Consider the following 24,208-nt stretch of genomic DNA (forward strand, 5'->3'; position numbering starts at 1 on the left):
ATTTAAAAAGGAACACAATGAGGGGGTTCATTTTGCCATAGAAATTATGATTAGTGCTGAAGAAAGAAAAATTAGGGCACATTTTGAGTGACTTCTCAAATCCTCTTCTATTTAATTAAAAAATTCTGATATGCAGACTGAAACATGCACTTTTAATACCAGCAGCAGACTTCCGTGGTGAGCAGTAGCTTTAGTACAGTGATCTAATGAGCAACTAGAGTGCTAACATTCAGAATTTATGGCACATGTGTGACATATCTGAATACCTTCTTGATGGAATCAAAGTAAAAAACTGAAAGCATTTCCTACTAAGGAGACTGCAGTAAATGAGGAAATTAGGAAACTTCATAACAAAGAAATCTCCCAAGATGGCCACCAGAGACAAAAGAGCCCAAATGCAGCACAAATATCACCCAGATGTAGCCCACATGTAGCCCAATGACAGAAGTGTGCAAAACACTTATTTTTTGTGTATTTGCAGTTTTATATAGTGCAGACTTGTCAGGTATTGGAGTGCTTTACATGAGCATTGGTTACATCACACAAGATCAAATTCATTTTGGTTGTAGACATGGGGAGATTAAGTGATTTGACCAGAATCACAGAATAATGAGCTGAAGCAGAAACTACAACCTGCTTCCCCAGTTGCAAAGTTTGCAGCTCTGGAAGTAACACCACATCCTCTCCCCTAGGTGCAACATTTAATCAAGTGGTCAACTGGATAAAAAAACATAAAGATTACAAATAATTTAAAAGTTCTTTGTCGCTATTTGAAAACTCAGAAAATATGTCCTCATTTTTGTTTTTTAGAGCACTAACCATAATTTTGATGCAAATAAGACCCTCTCATATATGTAATTTCTAAAGGAAATGCTCTAGGTATTACAGTTTTGTTTACATCAAGATGACGTCAGGCGTTCCACACTTTTGTAATAAATAAAGAATGTAAGCAATCTAGTTGTTCATTGGGATACTGTTGAGAGGCAGAGGCCTGGGGCACGGACTCTGAAAATTGAAGGCAGGTAGGAGAGTGCAGAGGCAACAATTTGACCACACTGGGCAGGCAGGAAGGGCAGTGGCAGCAAAACAGACTATGGAGGGCAGTGGAAAGGGGGGCGGGGCAACAAACCAACAATACAGGACTGGCAAGAGAGGCTGTGGCAATATATTGTGGGCAGAAGGAAGAGGCAGTGGTAGTACAGCTATACATGCCAACAGACCCGTTTCAGCCAGGAAACGTCCAATGTTTTTAAGCTCAAATGGGCTTTATTTTATCTGTCTCCTGTCTACAATCTCCTCTTTTTCAATGTAACTCAAAGGGGAAAATCAATACTCCAGGTTTTTTTCAAAATCTCCCTCTTACCAAGTTCAAAATGTTCGCAAGTATGGTACATTGGATCATGGTAGGCAGGAGGAATTGGGGTAGGGACATGGACTCGGATAACAGAGGACAGGAGGGACATGGAGAGGTGCACCAAACTGACCCTACAGGGCAGGCATCAGGGTTTGCAGCAGCACAATACACCACACAGGGCATGCGGGACGGGAGTGCAGCACAACAATCCATAGAAAGCAATAGGGAGGGGACAGGACCATGCACATGGACAACAGAGAACAGAGGGGAAAGAGGCAATGGTAGCTAGCTGACCATAATGGACAGACAGGAGAGAAAGCTGCAGCATAACAGACCATAAAGGGCAGGAGGGATGGATCAGGGGCATTACAATGGAACAGACAAGCCAGGAGGGAGGGAATAGGGGTCTGCACATGGAAACAGAGGGCTGGGGGCAAGGGGGCAGGGCAGGAGCAGCAAGATGACCATGGAGGTCAGGCAGGATGGGCACTAGAAACAAGACACACCATGGAGAGCAAGAGTGAGACTATGATGGCATACACACAGACCATGGAGGGAAGGTGGGAGGGGGTCAGGGGCAGCAAGCTGACCACACAGGGAAGGTGGGAGGGGCCATGGCAGCACAGAAGACCATGCATGGCAAGCGGGAGGGTTAGTGGCAGCACGATGGCTATGATGAGCAAGAAGGAGGGTGCAGGGGCATGCACAAAGGACCATGGAGAATAGAAGGGAGGGTCAGGACCTGGGCACAGACAAGAGAGTTCAGGGGAAGGGGCCTCACAACAGACCGTGCAGGGCAGGCAGGAGGAGCAGTTGCAGCACAACAGACCAGGGAGGGCAGAAGGGTGTGGCAGTAAAATGGACCATGGAGGACAGGAGGAAGGGGATAGGGGCATGGCATGTGGACAGGCAGGGTGGAGGTGGCAGGGACAGGTTACAGTCATCTGACAATGCTAGGCAGGTGGGAGGGGAGTGGCAGCTCAACAGAACACTCAGAGTAGATAGGAGTGGCAGGTCCATGGAACATGGTGGGCAAAAAGGATGGAGCAGGGGCATGCACAAAGACATCAGAGGGCAGGGGGAAGGAGAATAGGGGCAGCAAGCTAAGCACAGAGGCTAAGCAGGAGGTCAATGATGGGCCAAAGAATTGGGCAATGGAGGGCAGGAGGAGTGGACTGGTACATCATGCTAAATGGAGGGCAGTGGCAGCACATCAGACCATGCATGGCAGGAGGGAGGAGGCTAGTCCATGGATTCAGACAACAGAGGATAGGGAGGAGGTGGATGGGGCAGCAAGCTAACTGTTCAGAGAGGTGGGTATTAGGAACTTTATTGTTTTTAAAATGTGTCTGTGCGAACTACTTAAAATATGAACAAGTATGCAGCATAATCTCACTTTTATTCAGGAAGAAGAGGACGTTTGTGACTGTGACTCCGGGCTCACTTGGCAGAAACACCCCCTGACCCTCCACCCCCCATCGCAAAATGTAATGCCCATGAAAAGGGTAGGTGGACGCAGTGTTATATTGAACATAGTCCTGAGTGCACGATTGAAAATGAAAACTAGATATAGTATATAGTATAAACTATGCACCAAAAAGTGTGATATAAGATGAACCGGGGCGTGAAATATAATATGCAATACATTGTGCGCAATGACAGATTCATTGGAGAGCGCGAGATAGCACAGGCACTAGCGCGTGCTATGCGATATGCGCCTTGGAGTGTAATATGCACAGGGCAGTGTTGTGTAACCTAACTAGTCTCTAAAGTTGTAATATGAAATATGTGCTGGGGAGTGTAACGTTGCATATGCACTGTGACAAAGATATGGATCCCAGATTGTAATATGTATGGCATAGCGCTGTGCGTTATAACATAGGCATCGAGGAAGGCACGTTAGATGGGGCAATATAACCCGTGCGAAGGCAAGTGTGGCATGACATATTCACGGGGTGGTGTTACAGTGCACATGGGCTAGAGAGTGTCATAGCATACGCACTAGCTGGTGGAATACAACACAGAGGTGTGTGGCACTCGGGGGCACTGGTGGGTGTTACACAGCATTGGGCTCAGCCAGGAGCGCGCTGTGACTCTCAAGTGAGGTTCGTCTCCTTTCCAGAGAGTAAAATAATAAGTATTACACATCCGGCGGTGGATGTGTTTTTTATTAACCGTGAGGGGGGTTTCTTGCATAGTTTGGTCGAATTTTTGTCGAATCCCCTTTGAATGGCTTGGTTTGCGTGTGTAATAAATGTGCCCATCAATAGCTACCCATGTTTGTATAAATAAACGACAAGGGTGTCTACTTGGAGAGTACCCACCGGCGGGGGCGCCGGGATTAGGCACGGTAGGGCGTCAGACATGTCAGAACTTCACTAGCGGTGTAAATACATTCCACATGGATTCACTGTATGTATAGTCGCCTTTTAATTAATATCACGCAAATCGTCATGGTGATAGGTACATACAAGTCCAGCATGTCCTAGGTGTTTCTATAAATATATATTTTTTTAAAATAATAAAAAACAAAGGCCGGCCCCGGGGGATAGGGTCCCCGGGGTCATAAGTGGCCTGAGGAGGGGAGCCCCCCTCCTAAAGAATAAAAAAAAAAAAAAAAGCCATGACCTGGGGGTTGGGGTCCCCGGGGCCGATTAAGGCCTTGGGAGGGCTAAATTAATTTTTTTCAACAAAAAAATTAGGGGCAGGCCCTGGGGGATGGGGTCCCCAGGGCCAATAAATTAGAAAAAGAAGGGGGGCCACACAGCCCTCCTTCTTAAAAAAATAAAAAAAATAAAAGACCGGCATCGTGCCGGAGGCCACGCCCCCCTCCATGCATCAGTGATGTCATCAGTGATATCATTTGAGATGTCATCAGTGATGTCATGAGTGATGTCACTGACCATGTCATGAGTGATGTAATATGTGACGTCATCAGCAGTGCATTGCGGGCGCACGAGTTATAGTTAGCTGAACTTACTATAACGGGGGAATTTCTCTGGTTTTGGATGGATGTATTACTTAATTTCTTTTTATTACAAGATCCTGGCAGGCAGCTAAGAGATTCTAGAAGGAGTTAATACAGTGCAAATCTTCTACCCCTAGAGTTTGTCAGAGGCGGTAAACAACATCAAAATCGTTGACTACAAAGGCGATCTGTAACATTTCATTTAATAAAATACACTATCCGTTGGCTTTAATATATAGAAATAACAACCCACCCTTAATTTCCTATTGACTTTAACATATACTTTTACAATCAATAAGTCAGACCTACTACATTTATCATAATTTGTCATAATAAACAGATCAGCCCTATGGAACTGGAAATATTCTTTCTAGTGAAGCCACCAGGCCTCTAGCTGTTAGAATGGCTTGTCACTATAACCAACTCAGGCCTACTATGTTGCTTATAAGCCTTCCCACAAGGCAACCATACCATGCCATCATAAAATTACAAACATGTCCAAAATGCAGTTGTCAAAACGATATATAATCCCTACTAATAGAGCCTAATAAGGATTACTATAGTGCAAATGTCTTTCTTCCTGGTTTGTTCGGGTGGGTCGCCAACACCAAAAACCTTATCAGGAAGGTAATCCATAAATTTCCATGTAACAAATAAACCTGCCTACAAGCTTTAGCACAGTGAATAATTCACCCTAAAAAGCCTATTGCCTTTTACACATGCTTTTCGCAATAAGAAAATAAGGTCTACTTGGTTTGTCATTCCATTTCCTTACAAACAGATCACGCCTAAGAATCTGACATCGTTTTTCCCAGTGTACTGATAAGGCCTTTAGGGGCACATGCATCAAGGTAGGCTTTTGCGATTCCTTAATTGCGATTATTAAGGAATCGCAATTAAGGAATCGCAAAAGCCTATCCATGTAGGAATCGCAAAAAAATAGCGATTCCTAAACATTCCTTAATTGCGACTCGCAAATTGCGAGTCGCAATTAAAGAATGGCTTCCCATTCATTCCTATGGGCCTACAGGCCCATAGGAATGAATGGGAATTGCATGCGCAAATTGTGAGTACCCAATAGGTACTCGCAAATTGCACATGCAATTTCAAGGGTGCAAGGGTGCCAAAAGGACACCCTGTTGCACCCCTGAAATTGTAATGAGAACACATGTTGTGCAACCATGAACTTTGAAAAATGCACTTTAGTGCATTTTTCAAAGTTTTTGCAAATTACCATCAAGTTCAAATTGATGGTAATTTGCAACCCCTATTTGCAAAATCGCTATTTGCGATTTCATTATGCATTGCAATCAGGGAATCGCAATTTGCGATTCCCTAAATGCAATCGCAATTAAGTCATCACTATTTTTGCGATTTCTCAAATTGCGATTTTTGCATTTGGGATGATACATCCAAAATGCAAAAATACTGGTCGCAAAGGGGCAGATTCTGCGAATCTGCCCTTTTGCGACCGGTTTTTCACTTGATGCATGTGGCTCTTAGTCTTTACTAATGGCTTGATGCTGTATTCAACACAGGCCTACTGAAGTGTGCATAAACTGGCAGCCATCATACGCACGGTTGTAAAATTATGAATATGTATACAATTAAAGCTGGCAAAACAATATACAACCCCTCACAATAAGCCTATCAAGAATCATCGCAGAGAAATCCTACTCCCGGGGTTTGTCAGAGTGGGTGACCAACACCAAAACCCTTGCTTACTGTTGTAATCTCTGAGAGTACATGTAACCAAATACCTTTCTACGGCCTGTAATAAAATGTGATAACTGCAAATGTATACAAAATCCATATCTAAAAAGCCAGATACTTTTCACAAAAGATAGTAGGTCAGGCCTATTGGCTTTGTTATAACATTTCGTAGTAAACAGATCAAACCTCTGAAATGTGGAAAGATATTTCCGAATGAACCAAAAAAGCATTTACCATTGGCTTTACCCCTTGCCCAATACTGGCCTTCTCAAGTGCACATAAACTGGCAACTATAAATCATACAGTTATAAAATTACAAACATGCAGTAAAAGACAGGTTGCAAAACAATATACAATTCCCCTCACAAGGCCTAACAACTGTCATCACAGTGAATACCCCCCGGGTTTGTGTGAGGAAGAGGCCAATGCCAAAACCCTTGATTACTACGACAATCTGTAAGATTACATGTAACAATAAATTTATTAGTAAGTCCCTAGAGCTCGCGAATGACCTAATATCCACTGAATTTTTCACCTATGTAACAAGCAAGGTTCGCCCACCTAGGAACTCCGCCTGCTTTACTCTGAGCGAAAGAGAGTATGCGTTTAAACAAACTAAGAAAGGCGAGGCGCCTTGACTGGATGGTATTCCAGGTGATTTGTTTTTATCAAAACCTGAGATGTGGGTCCCTTACCTTAACCACCTGGGTAACGCCATTATGGGAGGTAGCAAAATCCCACCATCATGGCAGGGCGCTACTATTATTCCAATCTACAAAAAGGGAGGCAGGGACAAATCATCAAATTATAGGCCTATTAGTTTACCGGATACCAGTCAAAAAATATTCTGCAGATGGGTACTAACCAGGTTGCAAACTTGGCTGGCTGATAACCATGTCCTGGAAGACGCACAGGCAGGATTCAGGAATAAAATAAGTACTATAGAACAGGCCTTTCAGTTCTGTGCTGGAAGTTTTTTACCTTAAAGAAAGAACATCTATTTGTAGCCTTCATTGACCTGCGGTCAGCTTTTGATTTGGTCCCTAAGGATAGGCTATGGAGGGTGATGGGAAACTGCAGGGTTCCGGAGGATCTACTATGGATTCTCAGAGTATTGCATACTGACACCTATACACAAGTAAGGTGGAATAACACTGGCGACCTCACAGATAAGATCCCCATTAGAAGGGGTGTCAAACAGAGCTGTGTACTTGCCCCATTTTTATTTAGTATATTAATGGGGCAGTGAAATGGGTATCCGCAACCGAACATGATGCCCCAAAACTTGCTGGTATCCCGATTCTAATGTTCGCTGATGACACCCTACTCATCTCCAGGACCCCGATGGGACTTCAGAAGGAACTGGATTAGTTTGCAGCCTTCTGCAAAAACAAGAGGCCTAGAAATAAATCCTGATAAGTCTAAGTTTAATGGCATTAATCTCCATAGGTCCTTCAGAGGGAAAATGAGAATTGAAGGCGCCCTGATAGAGCAGACTGCTCAATTTGATTATCTGGGTATTAGGATGTCAGGCTCTCTAAGATGGGGGTTGCAAATAGATAAAAGCAAGGTCAGACTACATCAGCAGGCACACTTAATTAATAGGAAACATAAGTCTACGACTGGAGGGGCCGTGTCACCGGCCCTATTTCAAGCCACTACATTGTCAGCTGCCATCCACGTGGCAGAGATTTGGGGCTATGCTGATGCATCTATTCTAACCATTGAGGAAAATACATGTATTAAAGGTCTCCTCAATCTGCCGCACAGCACCCTATTTGTGCCATAGAGATTAGATTTAGCCCTTAATCCCATTCACTTGGTATCCTACTTTAAACCATTGCTAAACTGGGTGAGGGTATGGTCTACTCCGGGACTAACCATTTATAGAGAGGCACTTAGGGATCTGATTAACTGTTTAACTGTGATAAATCTGTCCGAACACCATGGTTGAAGCATGTCAAAAAGCAGCGTGGCGAAGTCACCAAAGGTGATAAATTGCTCCTAAATAAAATCTCTTGGGACGGGATCTGACCAGAATTTGGGTTGAGCATAGAGAGGGCTCACTAATACGGCTATTTCTACTTCATAAATGTTCGGCAAGTTTTGAGTCCTATATGGACATGATTTATCCAGCAGGGAAGAAACGAGTGTACATCCAGTTTAGATTCGATACCCTACCCTTAAGATCCCTCACCTCAAGATGGTGTAATATGGAACATGATCCAGAGAGTTGCCCCTATTGCCCGTTGTTGAGGGAAACAGAGGCCCATTTTCTGCTCTTGTGTCCCAGATACTCTATCTTATGTAAAAAATGGATAATTGCATGGTGTACGTTGAAGGGCATAAGACATCACTGGAAGACATTGCGATTATTGAAAACTGACACAAATGAGCTATTAGTATTTGCGGTCTTTCGGTTTCTATGTGGGGGTCGGTCAATATGTATTAAAAGTTTAACATCTGTGAACTTTTAATAATTATTGCTGCTATGCTTGTATAAGTTATGCTTCTCACAATCTCAGTATTATTAGTCTAAATTGTTTTAATGAATTGATTTTAACCTTGTCTTTTTATGTGATCTTTTATTTTATTTTTTAAACGATTTAACAGTAGACCAGGGCACTTATTATAGATGGACCTCATGAATGGGACAATTGTTTCTAGATAAGAAAGGCCGGGCTATCGGTGATCTTTTATTTTATTCTTTAAACTATTTAATAGTAGACCAGAGCACTTATTATAAATGGACCTTATGAATGGGATAATTATTTCTAGATAAGGGAGGCTGGGCTATCCAACATGGCGGACCACATTTTAACTCAGTTGTAGGCTATTATGGAGGTTTATGTTGATAGTGGTAATTGCTTTCCCTGGGGTCCTCTACAAGGCCCATCCTATTGATCATTGTTTATCATAATTTTTTTTGTATGCTCTATTTATTATAAAGTTTATATTGCAATTGCACTTTTATGGTCTCTTGACCGAAATAAAGTATATTATTATTATAGTACTTTACAGTAGGCTTTAATTTAGAGTAATAACAATACACACTTAAATGCCTAGTGACCTTAACATATGTTTTTCACAATAAATATGTCAGACCTAGTGCCTTTATAATAACATGTTATAATAAACAGATCAGGCCTATAGCCATGATATTTGGCTTGACACCCTAATCAACTAAGCTCTGATGTAGTATAAGCTTTAACACATGCCAAAAAGTGCCCTAAACAGCCTTTTTAGTAAAAACACACCAATGTGGCCCATCGGGGAACCAACATGTGGAAGGAGTCTAAGCAAAACTCTGGAAGCTCTTTTTTGTTTATTACATACGTACAGGCAACAGATGCACTGTCAAGCCAGACCTAAAAATGCATGTAGACTCGTGTAGCCCTGGGTATCCTACAGTAGGAGCTGCTCTTGGCTACATTTTGTACTCCCTTATACTTGTTCTACTTTGTTCTTCTGGAAATCTGTAAAGCGCAGGGCTGCCCACCTGTGTACCGTTTGTGCCAGAAAAAACTTATAAACATAAAAATGTAAATAAAATATAGGCAGGTTTGCACGTTCCCCAATTCAAGTTACATGCCACAGAGCATGGAACCAACATACCACTTTTGCTTCCTCAATGGTACAAGCATGCTTGGAAGAAAGGAGTATGTGGAACGGAGGCGACAACTACCTCATTACAGCGGTGTCCGGGCGCGGGGATCCTGTCCCCCGCGCTCGGTCGATTAACGTCCCGGTCACCCAGGACACCCTCTCTTTCTTGTCCCCTGCAGGTACCGGCCCCTGGACTTGGTGAACCGGAAACACTCGCCAGCCATCCTGGAAGCAGAAACTGGACGACCTCGATCGACCCGGAAGCACCCGGCCCTGACCCCGGAAGTGGGCGGCCAGACAACAAGCCGGAAGATAGAAAAAGCCCCGAGGACGACGGAGAGGCGTTCGGAGCAACCGACTCGTGGCAGGAGGCAGCGGAGAGCGACGAACCCCCGACAGAGAGCGGCGCAGCACGGCTAGACCGAAGCAAGGAAGAGGACGAGGACGTCTGGACGGAGGACTGGTGGCGTCCTCAGGAGGAGGCTGGAGAGCGGCCGCAACTCGGACGAGAGTTGCGGCGGGGCACGTGAGTACACGTCACCCTTCTCAGTGCCCCTCTTGTACCTAGAGTTGTAAATATAGAATTGTAAATAGCATAGGAGACACGCGCACTAAGACACGGTATACTTATCCCCTTTTTCACGAGCACTGTATAAATCCCGATCACTGCCCAGCACCTGGCACCTCTATCCCCTCCACTCTCTTACTTGCCTCTTCCACCTCCCCTTTCCGTCCCGCCCTCACTTCACTCTTTCGTAAACCCTCACTCTCGGGTGTCGGTGGAAGTATTCCGACGGTGTGGCTCGGACTAAAAGCCCTTACGCTTCTCTCCTTTTCCCAAGCCTCCGTGGAGCCCCAGTACCATACCGAGGAGACAACTGCTGAAAAGGGGAAGCAAGACTCGATCCAGATTCCACCTCGCTGACCCGGGTCACCAGCCAAGTCAACCGTCCCTTCCTGCATTCTGACTCTGTGCATCTGTTCATCTATTGAATAAATAGCCCAGACATTGCTCACTATATTCGGCCTCCCTGCCTGTTATTCCGGTCCGCCCTTCCCACACGTCCACAAGTGGTGTCAGAAGTGGGATCGCCCGGAGGCATGGAGGCCACAGTCAAACAACTGGCAGAATGCCAGGAGCAACTGGGGAAGATGATGGAAAGATTCCTCAAAACGGCTGAAGACGATAGGGGACAGCTGCATGATGTGTTGAGAGGCCAGGGTACCGCGCAGGACCAAGCCCTCGAGAAACTCACCACTGTTATGGGGCAACAAAGACCCGTCACCTCCCTGCCCTCAGTCGTGGTACAGAAGTATGTACCTGGAGAGGACCCCGATTACTTCTTCACGAACTTTGAGCGCCTAGCTCAGGCGGCTGCCTGGCCCGAAAACCGGTGGGGCCACTACTTAGGTCCCCTATTGACCGGAGAACTGCAGGCCGCCTACCAGCAGGCCAATATCCAGGGACAAACACCATACGCCGACATCAAGACCTGCATCCTGGAACGATTAGGGATAGACGACGAGACATATAGGGTCCGACCCCGTCAAGCAAGGGAAGGACCCCAAGAAACTCCTAGGGCTCTAGCATTCCGTATTCAAGATCTGGCCAATCGGTGGTTAAAATCGGCTACAGCCACTAAGGAAGACATTCTATCCAAAATATATTTGGAGCAATGTCTGGCTTCCCTGCATCCTGCCACCCAGAAGTGGGTACGCCAACATGCACGTCTAACTCTCGACAGTGCGGTGGAAATAGCCAGCGCCTATAGCAGAGCACAGGAATCCCAGCGACCCAAGGAGGAACATCATTCCCGCATACCTCCGGGGAACCATACCCGGGTCACACGAACCCCTCAGGTGGTCAGGAAACCCGAGCCCGCTTCCCTTATGCCTTATCCTGTCTTGCCTCGCCCCCACCCAACTGGACCCCAATGTTTTCATTGTGGTGGGTATGGACATATTGCTCGCGTCTGTCCTCAAAGGGAGGAGCCCATGGACATAGGGATGGCTAGAAACTATGTATGTCTCACCGCTGAAACCACCCCTCCTCCGTTTCGATGCCCAGTGCGGATTGAAGGACACAGAATGATGGCACTGGCCGACACTGGATGCAGACAAAGTGTCCTAAGACCCCAAGAACTACCTCACCCTGTCGGTCCAGTGACAGGTACCGTGGCTATCAAATGTGTCCATGGCGACACCAAGCACTATCCGACCACACAGGTCCATGTCCAAAACCCCACGGATATGGGTAGTCTGTTAACGGTGGGCCTTATACCTACTCTCCCCGAACAAGCGATATTGGGAAGTGATTATAGTGGTCTACCCCATCTCCTTCAAGACACCACCGAATCTCTGAGGAAATGGTGGGCCGAAGCTCCGTTTTCCCGTGAATCCCCTCCTGGGCGTCCAGCGGGCAAACCAACCAAGACCAAAAGACAGAAAAGGAACGAAAGAAAGGACTTTGCTATGGCCTTTCCTGCCCAAGTCGATATCCACCCATGGGAAACCGACAGGGAATTCCGCGCCACGCAACAGGAAGACCCGGTGTTGCAGGAGGCATGGGCGCGTGCTCTGGATGCTGAAGATCCCCTACATGTAGGTCCTTATTTCTTCCGGAAAAACGGACTCCTCTACAGAAAGGGAGGACCCCAACAGCCTCCCCAGCTGGTTATCCCCGGGTTGTTTCGTGATAAAGTACTGTTCCTAGCCCACAGCCATTTGCTGGGAGGTCATTTCAGTGATGAAAAAACCGGTCATACAATCCTAGATAAGTTTTACTGGCCAGGGGTACACGGACAGATCAAACGGTATTGCCGGGAGTGCCCGGTCTGCCAACGGAATAGTCGATACCGGCCCCCCAGGGTTCCTCTCCAGCCCCTCCCCATCATTGATGTCCCTTTTACAAGAGTGGGCATGGACATTATAGGACCATTGCTTCCCTCGAGATCCGGATGTAGATATGCTCTCGTACTGGTGGACTATGCCACCCGATTCCCGGAAGCAGTACCCTTACGCCACCCCACCACTCAAAACATCGCCAAAGCCCTCATATCCATTTTTTCGAGGGTGGGTTTTCCTCGCGAGATATTGACTGACCAGGGGACACCCTTTGTATCCTCCCTGATGCGCCAAGTCTGCTCCCAGCTAGGCATCAAACAAATACGAACAGCTGCCTACCACCCCCAGACAGATGGGTTAGTAGAGCGATACAATGCCACCCTTAAGACGACCCTTAAAAAGCTTTTGGGCCTCGAAAGTAAAAGATGGGAGGAGATGCTTCCCCTGGCGCTGTTTGCCATCAGGTGTAAGCCTCAAAGCAGCACAGGTTACTCACCATACGAATTATTGTATGGAAGAGCCCCACGGACACTCTTAGATATGGCTAAGGAAGCTTGTGAAGCCGAACCCGACAGAACCCGACCCTTACCTGAATACGTGGACAACCTAAAGACCCACTTGGAACAGATAAGGGTCATTGTGAGGCAGAACCTGGTAGCCGCTCAAGACACCCAAAAACACCAGTACGATAAGGGAACCAAAGCCCGGAAGTTCAATCCTGGCGATCTAGTACTGTTACTATTGTCTTCTTCCGACCACAAGTTACTAGGGCAGTGGCAGGGCCCCTTTCCTGTTCTAAGAGCCGTGACTCCCGTTACCTATGAAGTGGAAACAGAACCCACCCGAGGTATCACGCAGATATATCACGTGAACCTCTTGAAGAAGTGGGAGGGACCCCGTCCTGTCCTGTCCAATACAATACCCCCTCCCTTTGAAGGGTGCATTGACCCTGACCTCCCCGAACCTAACAAACAGGATCTCAGGCGAGCCCTGTCCTCGGTGCAAACAGTCTTTTCCTCCCTTCCAGGACACTCCACCGTGGTTGAACATGCCATCCACACGGAACCAGGAAAAACCGTGAGACAACGGCCCTACCGCATCCCCGAAGCTCGTAGAGCCATCATCAGAGAGGAGACAAATCAAATGATGAAAATGGGCATCATAGAGCCCTCCAATAGCAGCTGGAATTCCCCTATAGTTCTAGTACCCAAGCCAGATGGCTCCACCAGATTCTGCATTGACTTTAGAGAAGTGAACAAAATATCGGCCTTCGACACCTATCCCTTACCCCGCGTAGACGAAATGGTGGAACGCATAGGCAAAGCCAAGTACATAAGCACCCTGGATCTCTGCAAGGGTTACTGGCAGATCCCTCTCAAAGAAACAGACAAACCCAAGACCGCCTTTTCCACCCCTGAGGGTTTGTTTCAGTTTAAGGTGATGCCCTTTGGGCTTCACGGTGCCCCGGCTACGTTTCAAAGAGCCATGAACTTGGTACTACAGCCACACATAAGGTATGCCGGGGCATACCTGGATGACATCGTCATTTACAGCGACGGTTGGGAGAAGCACTTACAACACTTACGATCTGTAGTGGCCTCTCTGGGGAACAATGGCTTTACCATCAACCCCTCCAAGACCACCCTAGCTGCCCAGAGTGTGAAATACCTTGGATACCTGTTGGGGGAAGGGCTCATACGGCCTCAGAACAATAATATCAAAGCCATTCAGGCCATCCCCTTCCCTCAAACCCGGAAGGAACTTCGTGCCTTTCTGGGTTTATTGGGGTACTATAGGAGGTTTATCCCGAATTTCTCCCAAACCGCGGCCCCTTTAACTGACTTGTTGAAGAAAACCACGAGAACTGAAGAACTGCTCAGACATCCCTCAACCCTGGTGGTCCACGCCTTTGAACGACTGAAACAGTCCCTGATCTCGGAGCCGGTGTTAGTCAGCCCGCACTATACCCAAACTTTCATCTTGCAGACCGATGCCTCTGATCAGGGCTTAGGGGCTGTTCTCTCACAGAAGGACTCGACAGGGATCGAACGACCAATATTATACCTCAGCAGGAAGCTTTTTCCCCGAGAAGTAAATTATGCAGTGATAGAGAAAGAGGCCCTAGCCATTAAGTGGGCAGTGGAAAGCCTTAGGTACTACCTGGAGGGGCGTGAATTTATATTATACACCGATCATGCCCCTCTAGAATGGATGGCCCGCAATAGGGGCCACAATGACCGAGTCCTTCGGTGGTTTCTCTCCCTACAGCCCTTTAGGTTTAAAACCTTACACAGGAAAGGACTACAACAGGGCAACGCTGATTATCTGTCCCGGTATCCACCTCCCAGCCCCCCTACCAGAAAGACAGCTAGGGAAAGGGGATGTGGAACGGAGGCGACAACTACCTCATTACAGCGGTGTCCGGGCGCGGGGATCCTGTCCCCCGCGCTCGGTCGATTAACGTCCCGGTCACCCAGGACACCCTCTCTTTCTCGTCCCCTGCAGGTACCGGCCCCTGGACTTGGTGAACCGGAAACACTCGCCAGCCATCCCGGAAGCAGAAACTGGACGACCTCGATCGACCCGGAAGCACCCGGCCCTGACCCCGAAAGTGGGCGGCCAGACAACAAGCCGGAAGATAGAAAAAGCCCCGAGGACGACGGAGAGGCGTTCGGAGCAACCGACTCGTGGCAGGAGGCAGCGGAGAGCGACGAACCCCCGACAGAGAGCGGCGCAGCACGGCTAGACCGAAGCAAGGAAGAGGACGAGGACGTCTGGACGGAGGACTGGTGGCGTCCTCAGGAGGAGGCTGGAGAGCGGCCGCAACTCGGACGAGAGTTGCGGCGGGGCACGTGAGTACACGTCACCCTTCTCAGTGCCCCTCTTGTACCTAGAGTTGTAAATATAGAATTGTAAATAGCATAGGAGACACGCGCACTAAGACACGGTATACTTATCCCCTTTTTCACGAGCACTGTATAAATCCCGATCACTGCCCAGCACCTGGCACCTCTATCCCCTCCCCTCTCTTACTTGCCTCTTCCACCTCCCCTTTCCGTCCCGCCCTCACTTCACTCTTTCGTAAACCCTCACTCTCGGGTGTCGGTGGAAGTATTCCGACGGTGTGGCTCGGACTAAAAGCCCTTACGCTTCTCTCCTTTTCCCAAGCCTCCGTGGAGCCCCAGTACCATACCGAGGAGAAAACTGCTGAAAAGGGGAAGCAAGACTCGATCCAGATTCCACCTCGCCGACCCGGGTCACCAGCCAAGTCAACCGTCCCTTCCTGCATTCTGACTCTGTACATCTGTTCATCTGTTGAATAAATAGCCCAGACATTGCTCACTATATTCGGCCTCCCTGCCTGTTATTCCGGTCCGCCCTTCCCACACGTCCACAGAGTAATTTCTACGTTTCACAGTTAAAACAGCTGTTTTGGAAATACAATAAACCTGATAGAGAGAAAGGAGTACATTTCTACATAAAACTGCCAACATTAATACTCCATAAGGAAAGGAGCATTACGGGGAGTGAAGCGTCACCTCTAGGTAGTATTATTAACACTGCTACTCCCTAAAAGTAAGGAGAGTCATGGAGGTTCCTTTCAATATCCCAAAGGTTTGGTGTACGGACACTGTCGGTTTTGACACTGTACCCCAAACTACTGGCTTTTTTCCCCCCACAAACAAACTTCAAAAGAGGAAGCTTGTTTTTGAAAAACAAAGAAAAAAAGAATGACCCCCACACCCTGGGAGTTTACTCCCAGTCTGTGTGGTCATTATTATATTTTTTATTTCCCGTCCCTCACTGCCAGGTTTTGAAGGATGGTGATGGACAGGAAAAAAGGCATTATACCGTCCATACTAACTAAATAGGGTGGATGACGTAATGTCCTTCCTCAAATGGCCTCTTCTACTTTGGGCAGTCAAAGGAAGTATTCTGTCCATTGAGCCAACAGGGCTCCGTCGACTACTTAAGGTCCGCTGGTCTCTAATGAGGCAGGCAGACAGAGGGTTTAACAAGCAGGGTGCTCCATTGCATGTGCAAGGCAATGAGGCCCTCGCTCCCTGTTCCTATTAACCCTGCAACCGCTAGCTGCCAACATGAGACAAACAGACCGAATGCGGAGTAAAGAGCTCAGGAGGACAAACAAAAGCGATGTTATATGCACACAACATCCTTCTGACGCACATTGCCCCAGATGAGTCAATACAATGTCTCATGTCCTTGATAAACGTATTTTCAATATACACAGTGTACAGGATTCATTGGGGCAAAAGCATGGCACTTCCCTGATTAAACACCTGGACACCTGGACAACTAAAAAATACTGGCTTACATGGAAGACCACCAAGCTAAAATACCTGGGTAGCCTTGGTATTAAAAGATTGCAGAACATGGTTATGGACAATCTACAGGAAGAACCTGGGGATGAAGGGTTGCTTATGCCTAGATGCACCGCCCGGGTCATGCTCATGTCAAAAGTGGAGGTGAAATAATCAGAAGGTTAATATGGGACAGATTTGTGATCAGAACACTGGGTGACCTATGGGGGGGGGGCACACTTAAATCTTCTGGGACACTCCACACTAACTTTGGAAGATCAGCCTCACAAAAATGGAAGAATAAGCAACTACTACACTGTCTGTGAAGTAGTCTCTGCCTAGACTCCATATCATGACACGTGCCATTAATACAGAAATACCTGGTGACATAAGTGAAATTTAAGGGTACCATATTGGGCATTTATCAAATTCTCATAGACAATCTATATTCAGCATCAACATGGCCCGCAGCAAAGGTATATTGGCAGACCTGACTAGGTACAGAACACACAGATGAGGACTAAACAGCCTGATGGAGGTCCATGACTGGGAACTGAGAGTGTCTAGGCTCAAATATAAGTATTTTAAGGTGCTAAACAACTGGTACTGGTTACCATACAATTGAAAAAGGACCGACCGAAGCCAGATGATAATTTGGAGATGCAACATCCAGGTTTGTGGTATTACTCACATAATATTGTCATGTACGTGGCTGAACATATACTTGAGAGACATCTGGCTTACATTACATGATATGGTGTGTGTCTGTTCCAGGGAACAGCCAAATTACCATTCTACATGACACTCAGGACTGATGACACAACTTTGTACAGTAAACGGTGAGGCTGACTGCCCGGATGGTGGCAAAAACGTGCACTCTCTGTCACTGGCATACACTGACTGTTCTCACATACCAAGAATGGTAGGATGAACTTTTACGCCTAGCCACATGCAAGAAGAATATATTCAGGCTTAAGGAGCTCATCATAATGGTTGACCTTGTCTGGGGCCTGTTTTTCCACTTTTGTAATCCACCATTTTTGTATACGGCTTATAGCAGGGGCACTCTTCTCAGTACGCCCAACACCCCTCTCCCCTTCATCGGAGACATAAGGTGAACAGCTCCATTACTGTCTAATGTTCCTGGTCTTGCCAGAAGGAAACTAAACCATGCATGAACGCTGCTGAGTTTCACGCTTGGGTGTTTTTGGAGAGAGGAGTCTCATGAGTGTGGCTACTGTAGTTATTCCTAGGTCCGTAGACTGATTTGCAGAAACACTAATTAGTCATATCATGGTGTGTCAGAGCAAATATATACAGTACGAAGTCCTCTGTAGGGTTTCGAGGGGAGAATTTGATACTATGTACTGCTGCATTTATTTTATAGGTCTTTCTGTCTCCCCTTCTCTTGTCCACCTTCCTTTGTTTGCTCTTCTCCCTTTTCTTGTCTTTTCACCATTCCATCTCACTGTACGTATATGTTAATAGGTGAGTATGGCTTTGTTATTCATCTAACCTATCATGACTGGAAGATCCGCACAAAGATCAGGATAGGGGTTGCGGACTCCATGTCCGAAAACTGAGGGTAAGGAAAAACATACATAACAAGGGTGTGTTGAGACTTTGTCTGTCCTCAATGTAATTTATTAGCAAAGATTATCTTGAAACTGTATTCAGTTTTGTTTACTACAGAAAATCAATTAAGAATTTATTCGAAAAACAGGATGAGAATGGGACATACACATTTTTAAAAGCGGGCATAGGGTGCTGTAGGAAAAGGTTGCATAATTAGACCTTTTTCTAAAACTCAATATATCGCATGACAAAAATATTTAATCCACAAAACCACTACGACAGAAGGTGTGACTGTCAGTAGATGCAGAGTTAATAAAAGTACATAAATACTCACCTTGATGATGATATTTTTGTAGGTCGATATTGTTGAACTTTGTGTAATGACATACAACTGCTAAACACATTATACGCATACTGTCAGAAAACATCTATTAGAAACGTAGCCTGGTGTTAAGAGGAGTACTTTTTATATGAGCAGGGCAGTGACATCCCAACTAAACAAGTAAGAAAATGCAAATGTCATACTTGAGGTTTTCTAATTCCCTGAGATAGCTCTATGACATTTAAATAATGATAAATAGAATAGAAGACTGAGAGCCATCATAATTAGGTGAGCTTGAGTCTAAACCTGGCAACACACAAAACCATAAGAAAGAACAGGATGTGTCAATACTATTCTCCTCTAAAATACCGCTACAGCACCACCGACTAGTGAGACCTCATTGTAAAGCTGGGCCTAAATATACTATGTTGACTACTAATGAAGAAGCAGAAAGTATGCTGCTTCACTCTACATCACTCAGCTCTACACCACTCTACTCTGTGCCACTCTACTCTACGCAACCCTACTCTGCCACTCCACTGTACGCCACTCTGCACTACTCCCTTCCACTCTACGTCACTGTATGCCACTGTACACAACTCTACTCTATGCCACGTTACTGTACCATCTGCGACTCTACTCTATGCCATTCTACTGTATGCCACTCCATTCTATGCACCTCTACCCTATGCCACTCCTCCTCGAAACTCCTCTCTATGCCATTCCCCTCTATGCCACTGTACTCTATACCACTACACTTTACAATACTGTAACCCACTCTACACTACTCCACTTCATGCCACTCTATGCCATTCCGCTTTGTGCCACTCTACTCCACTCTCCTTGATGCCACTGTACTCTATGTAACACCACTAACATTTAGCCATTCCAAACGGCAGCCACACTGCTGTACAACATGACTAAAAGACATTGACAAATCCAATAGCTCTCACATAAGCGGGACCGATTGGCTTTGCCAATGCTTGTATTTCAAAGATACTGCCAAGTGTGTCTCTCACTGCTGTATAGTCTCGCCAAAAGCAATTTTAAAAGCCAGTAGGTCCTAAAGGCGAGACCTATTGGCTTTGTCAAAGCTTATTTCAATAATGTGGTGGGACAGGAAGAATAAAATTGAATATCTAAGCAGACATATTTAGCTGTTTTGGGTGTTCGACGTTAAAACCTAGAAGAGTTTTCTTCAGCAGATATACAATATTAACCTTTTGTTATGGGTGATAGTGGAATGCCAGTTGTGTGTAGCTTATCAATGTAAAACACATACAGAACGATCACTTTTACTTTCTGCCTTCTTTGTTAGTAGTCGAGCAAGTATATTTAGGCCTTGATCACATCACAAGTTAAACGAGTGCTGCTGTGCCAAGGAAAGTCTCAAGTGTATGATGACATCACAATATTAAAGACTTCCGATATGCTGATAAAAGCATTGCATGCATAGTGACATCAATAGATCTAAACTGCTACTGTAGCCTGTACCAATGAGTGCCTTGCGCACATGATGACATCAAAATTAAACAAGTGCTGCAGTGCAAAGGAAAGCCTCAAAGCCTTTACACGTTACTCACACGTGGTCTCCAAAAACAAAGGTACCAAAATAAACAAAGGTTTGCCAAAACAATGCTACACTACCAGCAAGAGTTTCCATATTTCCGAAAATATACAGATAAATAACACACATAAAACGAGTAAAAGCTTCACCACCTCGACAAAGGACGAAAAGAAGACCTACCTGAAAAACAGACAGAAACACACCAAAAATAGAGCGCACAGACAAACGTAAATGTAGTCAAGTGAAATGCTTCGTAAATGTAGTTAAGTGAAATGCTACAAGAAAGATGGGCATGCTCCGTGGGCGACAACAACACGTGAAAAGGAGGGACATATCAGCTAGATTAACCACATACTAGCAAGCCTTTGCAAAGGACTCTTAAAAGTTACTATTCATAAATGATGGGTGGGCAGTAGGCCCACAGAGTGAATACAGCATGTCTTGAAGAGACAGCACGTGCGCTGCCTAGGCGGACCCTAAAAAAAGATGCTGACAAAGACAATAGCTCACGCACAGGCAAAATTAATTGGCTTTGCCAATGCTTGCTGTAAATAGTGAGCCTGGTCCTTATACTATTAATTTAGAAGGGTGAAAATACTTACAAGACCTGCCATATTTAAAGCTATGCCTTGTAGGTTGTGTGCAGATTTAAGCAACAGATGCATTCACCCACTGAGTTATCCAACAGCTGCACTCCCTTTAGAAAATAAAGAAACGTCTGCCTCTTATCTGATCATTCCAAGCTGATCTGTGGTCTACAGTGACCCAAGTGTGACTCATAAAAAACATGTGACCCATCGGTGCCGCTAACAGTTGTTTATTGCTGACAAGTAAACACAACCTTTTTCAGGAACATGAACAACGTCATCAATCAAATAGACAGGGGTGTGTGCTTATGATGTCTGCAAAACTGGTGTACATGACAAGTACACACTTCACAAAGCGCACTACTCTTGGACCTCTAGGGTTCCAGTACAATTATACTTCATTGCGTAGCATTTGTAACAAACGTACTTAATGATAAACCACCATGTGTTATACAACGCTTGTTTTTATATTTGGGATGACTACAGAATATATCTCAATGAGTGTTACACCACATCATCACAAGTATACATGGTTCAAAAATATCAGAAGTACTTCTTTCTTTGCTTTTGCTTCTGCGATTTCCCAATGCATTTCGGGTTTATGCAAACCCTTCGTCATGGGAACTAAATCGTATTAAAAGAAGGATTTGTCATGTAAACGTTAATTAATCAGAAACCAGCCGTGGCTAAGTATCCTCTGTAAATGACGAAAACCGTCCCACTGTTTTGGAAAAACGTGTGCTTCTCGGCGTCTATTAGTAGTTCGAGGTGAACTACTAACAATCACGGACGCCGAGAAACACGCTTTTCATCGTCATTGAGTTTTTTCAGACATACATTAAAATAGCAGCCTCTCCTTCATATTGTGAATTAAAAGTATTCCTCACAGCAGGCAAATAATCGTAGTGTAATCAAAATTGTGATTGCTTTTACTCGCCAATATTATTTAAACTTTAAAAAAGTTCTGACAATACGCTTGGTTACCTCCCTAAATCCACCCTATTGCTTCCAAGCACTGTGACGCTCGGCCGACCCATTTGTGAGGTTAAAGCAGCAGGTATTTAAGTAAAATTCCAGTAAAAATACAGATATCGTACAAGCTGTCTCCTATGTTAGTGTTATACAGAGTCAGAATTCCAGCAAAAATAAAAAAGTTTTCTTTGGGTGAGCGCTTTCTAGTCACAAAATATAATAAAGTTGTTTAGAAATTGGTGTACTGCCAATACAAATATAATATACAACAAAGAAAAATAAATGAATGCTAAAAAAAACGTTACCAATAACACTACAAAAAAGAAAAGGAGCACTTCCAACAAGACGAGCAGAAACCAATGAAAAAAGTAGTGTGCATAAACAAACAGACATACAGCAAAGTGAAAGGATACAAGTAATAGGCCCCTGCTCCGTGGAAAGGTGCAAGACACCAAAAGGAAGGACAAAAAATACACATTACCCACACAGAAGTAAGCTTTCGGGAAGGAAACGCAAAGAAACGAATGAAAAGCGATGGGCAAGCTGTAAGTCCACAGAGTATATACAGCATGTCTCGAAGTGGCAATTCTGGAATATTTAATACTATCAGTGAATTTTGTGTTGACTAGTTTTACTCACTTCAAAACTTTCCAGGTCAGGCACTTTACTCAAGACAAAGTACATTGTGCTGCCTGCATTCACCCCGTGTGGAGGACTGCATGACACAAACTGTAACACTGGGCATCTGGCTTTCTTGTCTCACTAGTCCTTTTCCTACTGTTACTGTACCGTTGCTGGTTCCCATCTCTGCATCCAGCTAGGAGCAAGACTCCCATCACAATACCGTGCAGCACTATGTTACATATGTAATTTGGGGTGTGGGGACTGTAAAGGGCACGTGTCCTTGCTATTCTAATAGACCTTTTAGTCTCTGTCCCTAAAATGCTCCCCCGCAAGTTAGACTTTATGACTGAAGTGGTGAGCCAAAGCGCTACCTCCCTCCTGTTTTCTGGCCACTGACTCCAGCCCCTGTATAGGTCGAGGGGTGGGGCTATCAGCATACATCTGCGCCGTGTCTCTGGTAAAGCCCAGGATAAGACTGGGCCTGTCTTGAGCCCACACGCGGTCGGAGTAGCCAGCCCTGCCAATCTCCTCCACCCCCAGTTCATCTGAGACTCAGAAGGTACAACTCAATTCACAGAGACACACATATGGGCTACTGGCAACCTCCATGAAAAAGCAGAGAGCAAACCTGACAGTCTGGCTCATCAAAAGTAAAACAAAACACAAAACTGAACACTACATCTATAGAGAACTTCCTGCAAAAAGCCATTAAGGCCTCATCTGTTGGGATTGCCAACACCAAATTGTCAAGCATGGCCACCACATCTATGGCTAATAACCTCTGCTGCTCAGGAGGGCCACTGCCCACCATATTTACAGATCTCCACAACGCTGACAGAGATTGTTATGCCTTTAGAGGAGTCACTATTCAAGCTTGTTCAACAAAGGTAATAAAAGAAATCTGATACCATAAGTTCAAAATAGTAATTTCTTGTTGTACTAGTTTAAAGACAACCAGTCCACCCCAGACACATACATCACATTTGGCATATATTTTCTAGTAGAACTTCCGGACATCTGACCATCTATTTACACCATAAAAAGAAGCCAAACTATTTCCAATGTCATCAATGCAGTGGCTGTCAGTTTATCCATGATGTAATGGACTCATGAGGATTCGTTTCACCGTCCACCTTTCTCCTTTAATTTTGCCCTCCTTCACTGGATGAGGGTACCCGCACATCTCTGCTTGACGTACCTGTAGCAACCCTCCTATTTAATCACATTTATTTTATCAGTTAACGGCTCTCTTATCCCGTCTCTTGTTTATCATTGACCTTTTCGCATTCTTAGTCTACTGCATAACATTTTTCCAAAAGCATGATTATTACCATTTATTCACCAATTACTTTTTAATGTATGCATATTATTGTGCTTCATTAAACAATTGAGAAGCGAAGAGAAGTTTAACCCCAATTTGCTAGACACATTTGTGATGTTGCATTTACTACAAACAGAAGAACAGACGAGCACAAGCCGAGGCATATTGGTCTTCACCTGTAAAGGACTCAAGGTCAAATCCATCCCTACCCGCTCTGGCCCAGCAGTTACCAAGAAAGGAGAACTCTTTAGCACACTGACTCAGAAGCACATGCACATACCTCTGATAACTGCCTCTGCTTCGAAAACACCATCAGCATGGCCGACAGAAAGATGTTAATGATCACAAACATCAGCAAGACAACGCATGTTGTGACCAGCAATGCTCCCAAGATGGGGTCCAATCTAATAACCTACAGGAAGAGAAAGACGAG

At 45.3% G+C, this 24,208-nt stretch overlaps 1 protein-coding gene across 1 annotated transcript in view; it reads right to left on the minus strand.

Annotated features, from left to right (window-relative positions):
- The window catches only part of LOC146776319 (polycystin-1-like protein 3), a 729,731-nt gene that overhangs the window by 61,309 nt on the left and 644,214 nt on the right, over nt 1-24,208 (minus strand). Inside the window, exon 28 of the mRNA XM_085639623.1 lies at nt 24,056-24,187. Coding sequence (XP_085495749.1) covers nt 24,056-24,187 — 132 coding nt within the window. The remainder of the gene's footprint in view (nt 1-24,055; nt 24,188-24,208) is intronic.

This window comes from Triturus cristatus, chromosome 12 (assembly GCF_964204655.1).
Source record: "Triturus cristatus chromosome 12, aTriCri1.1, whole genome shotgun sequence".
NCBI classification, from domain to species: Eukaryota; Metazoa; Chordata; class Amphibia; order Caudata; family Salamandridae; genus Triturus; species Triturus cristatus.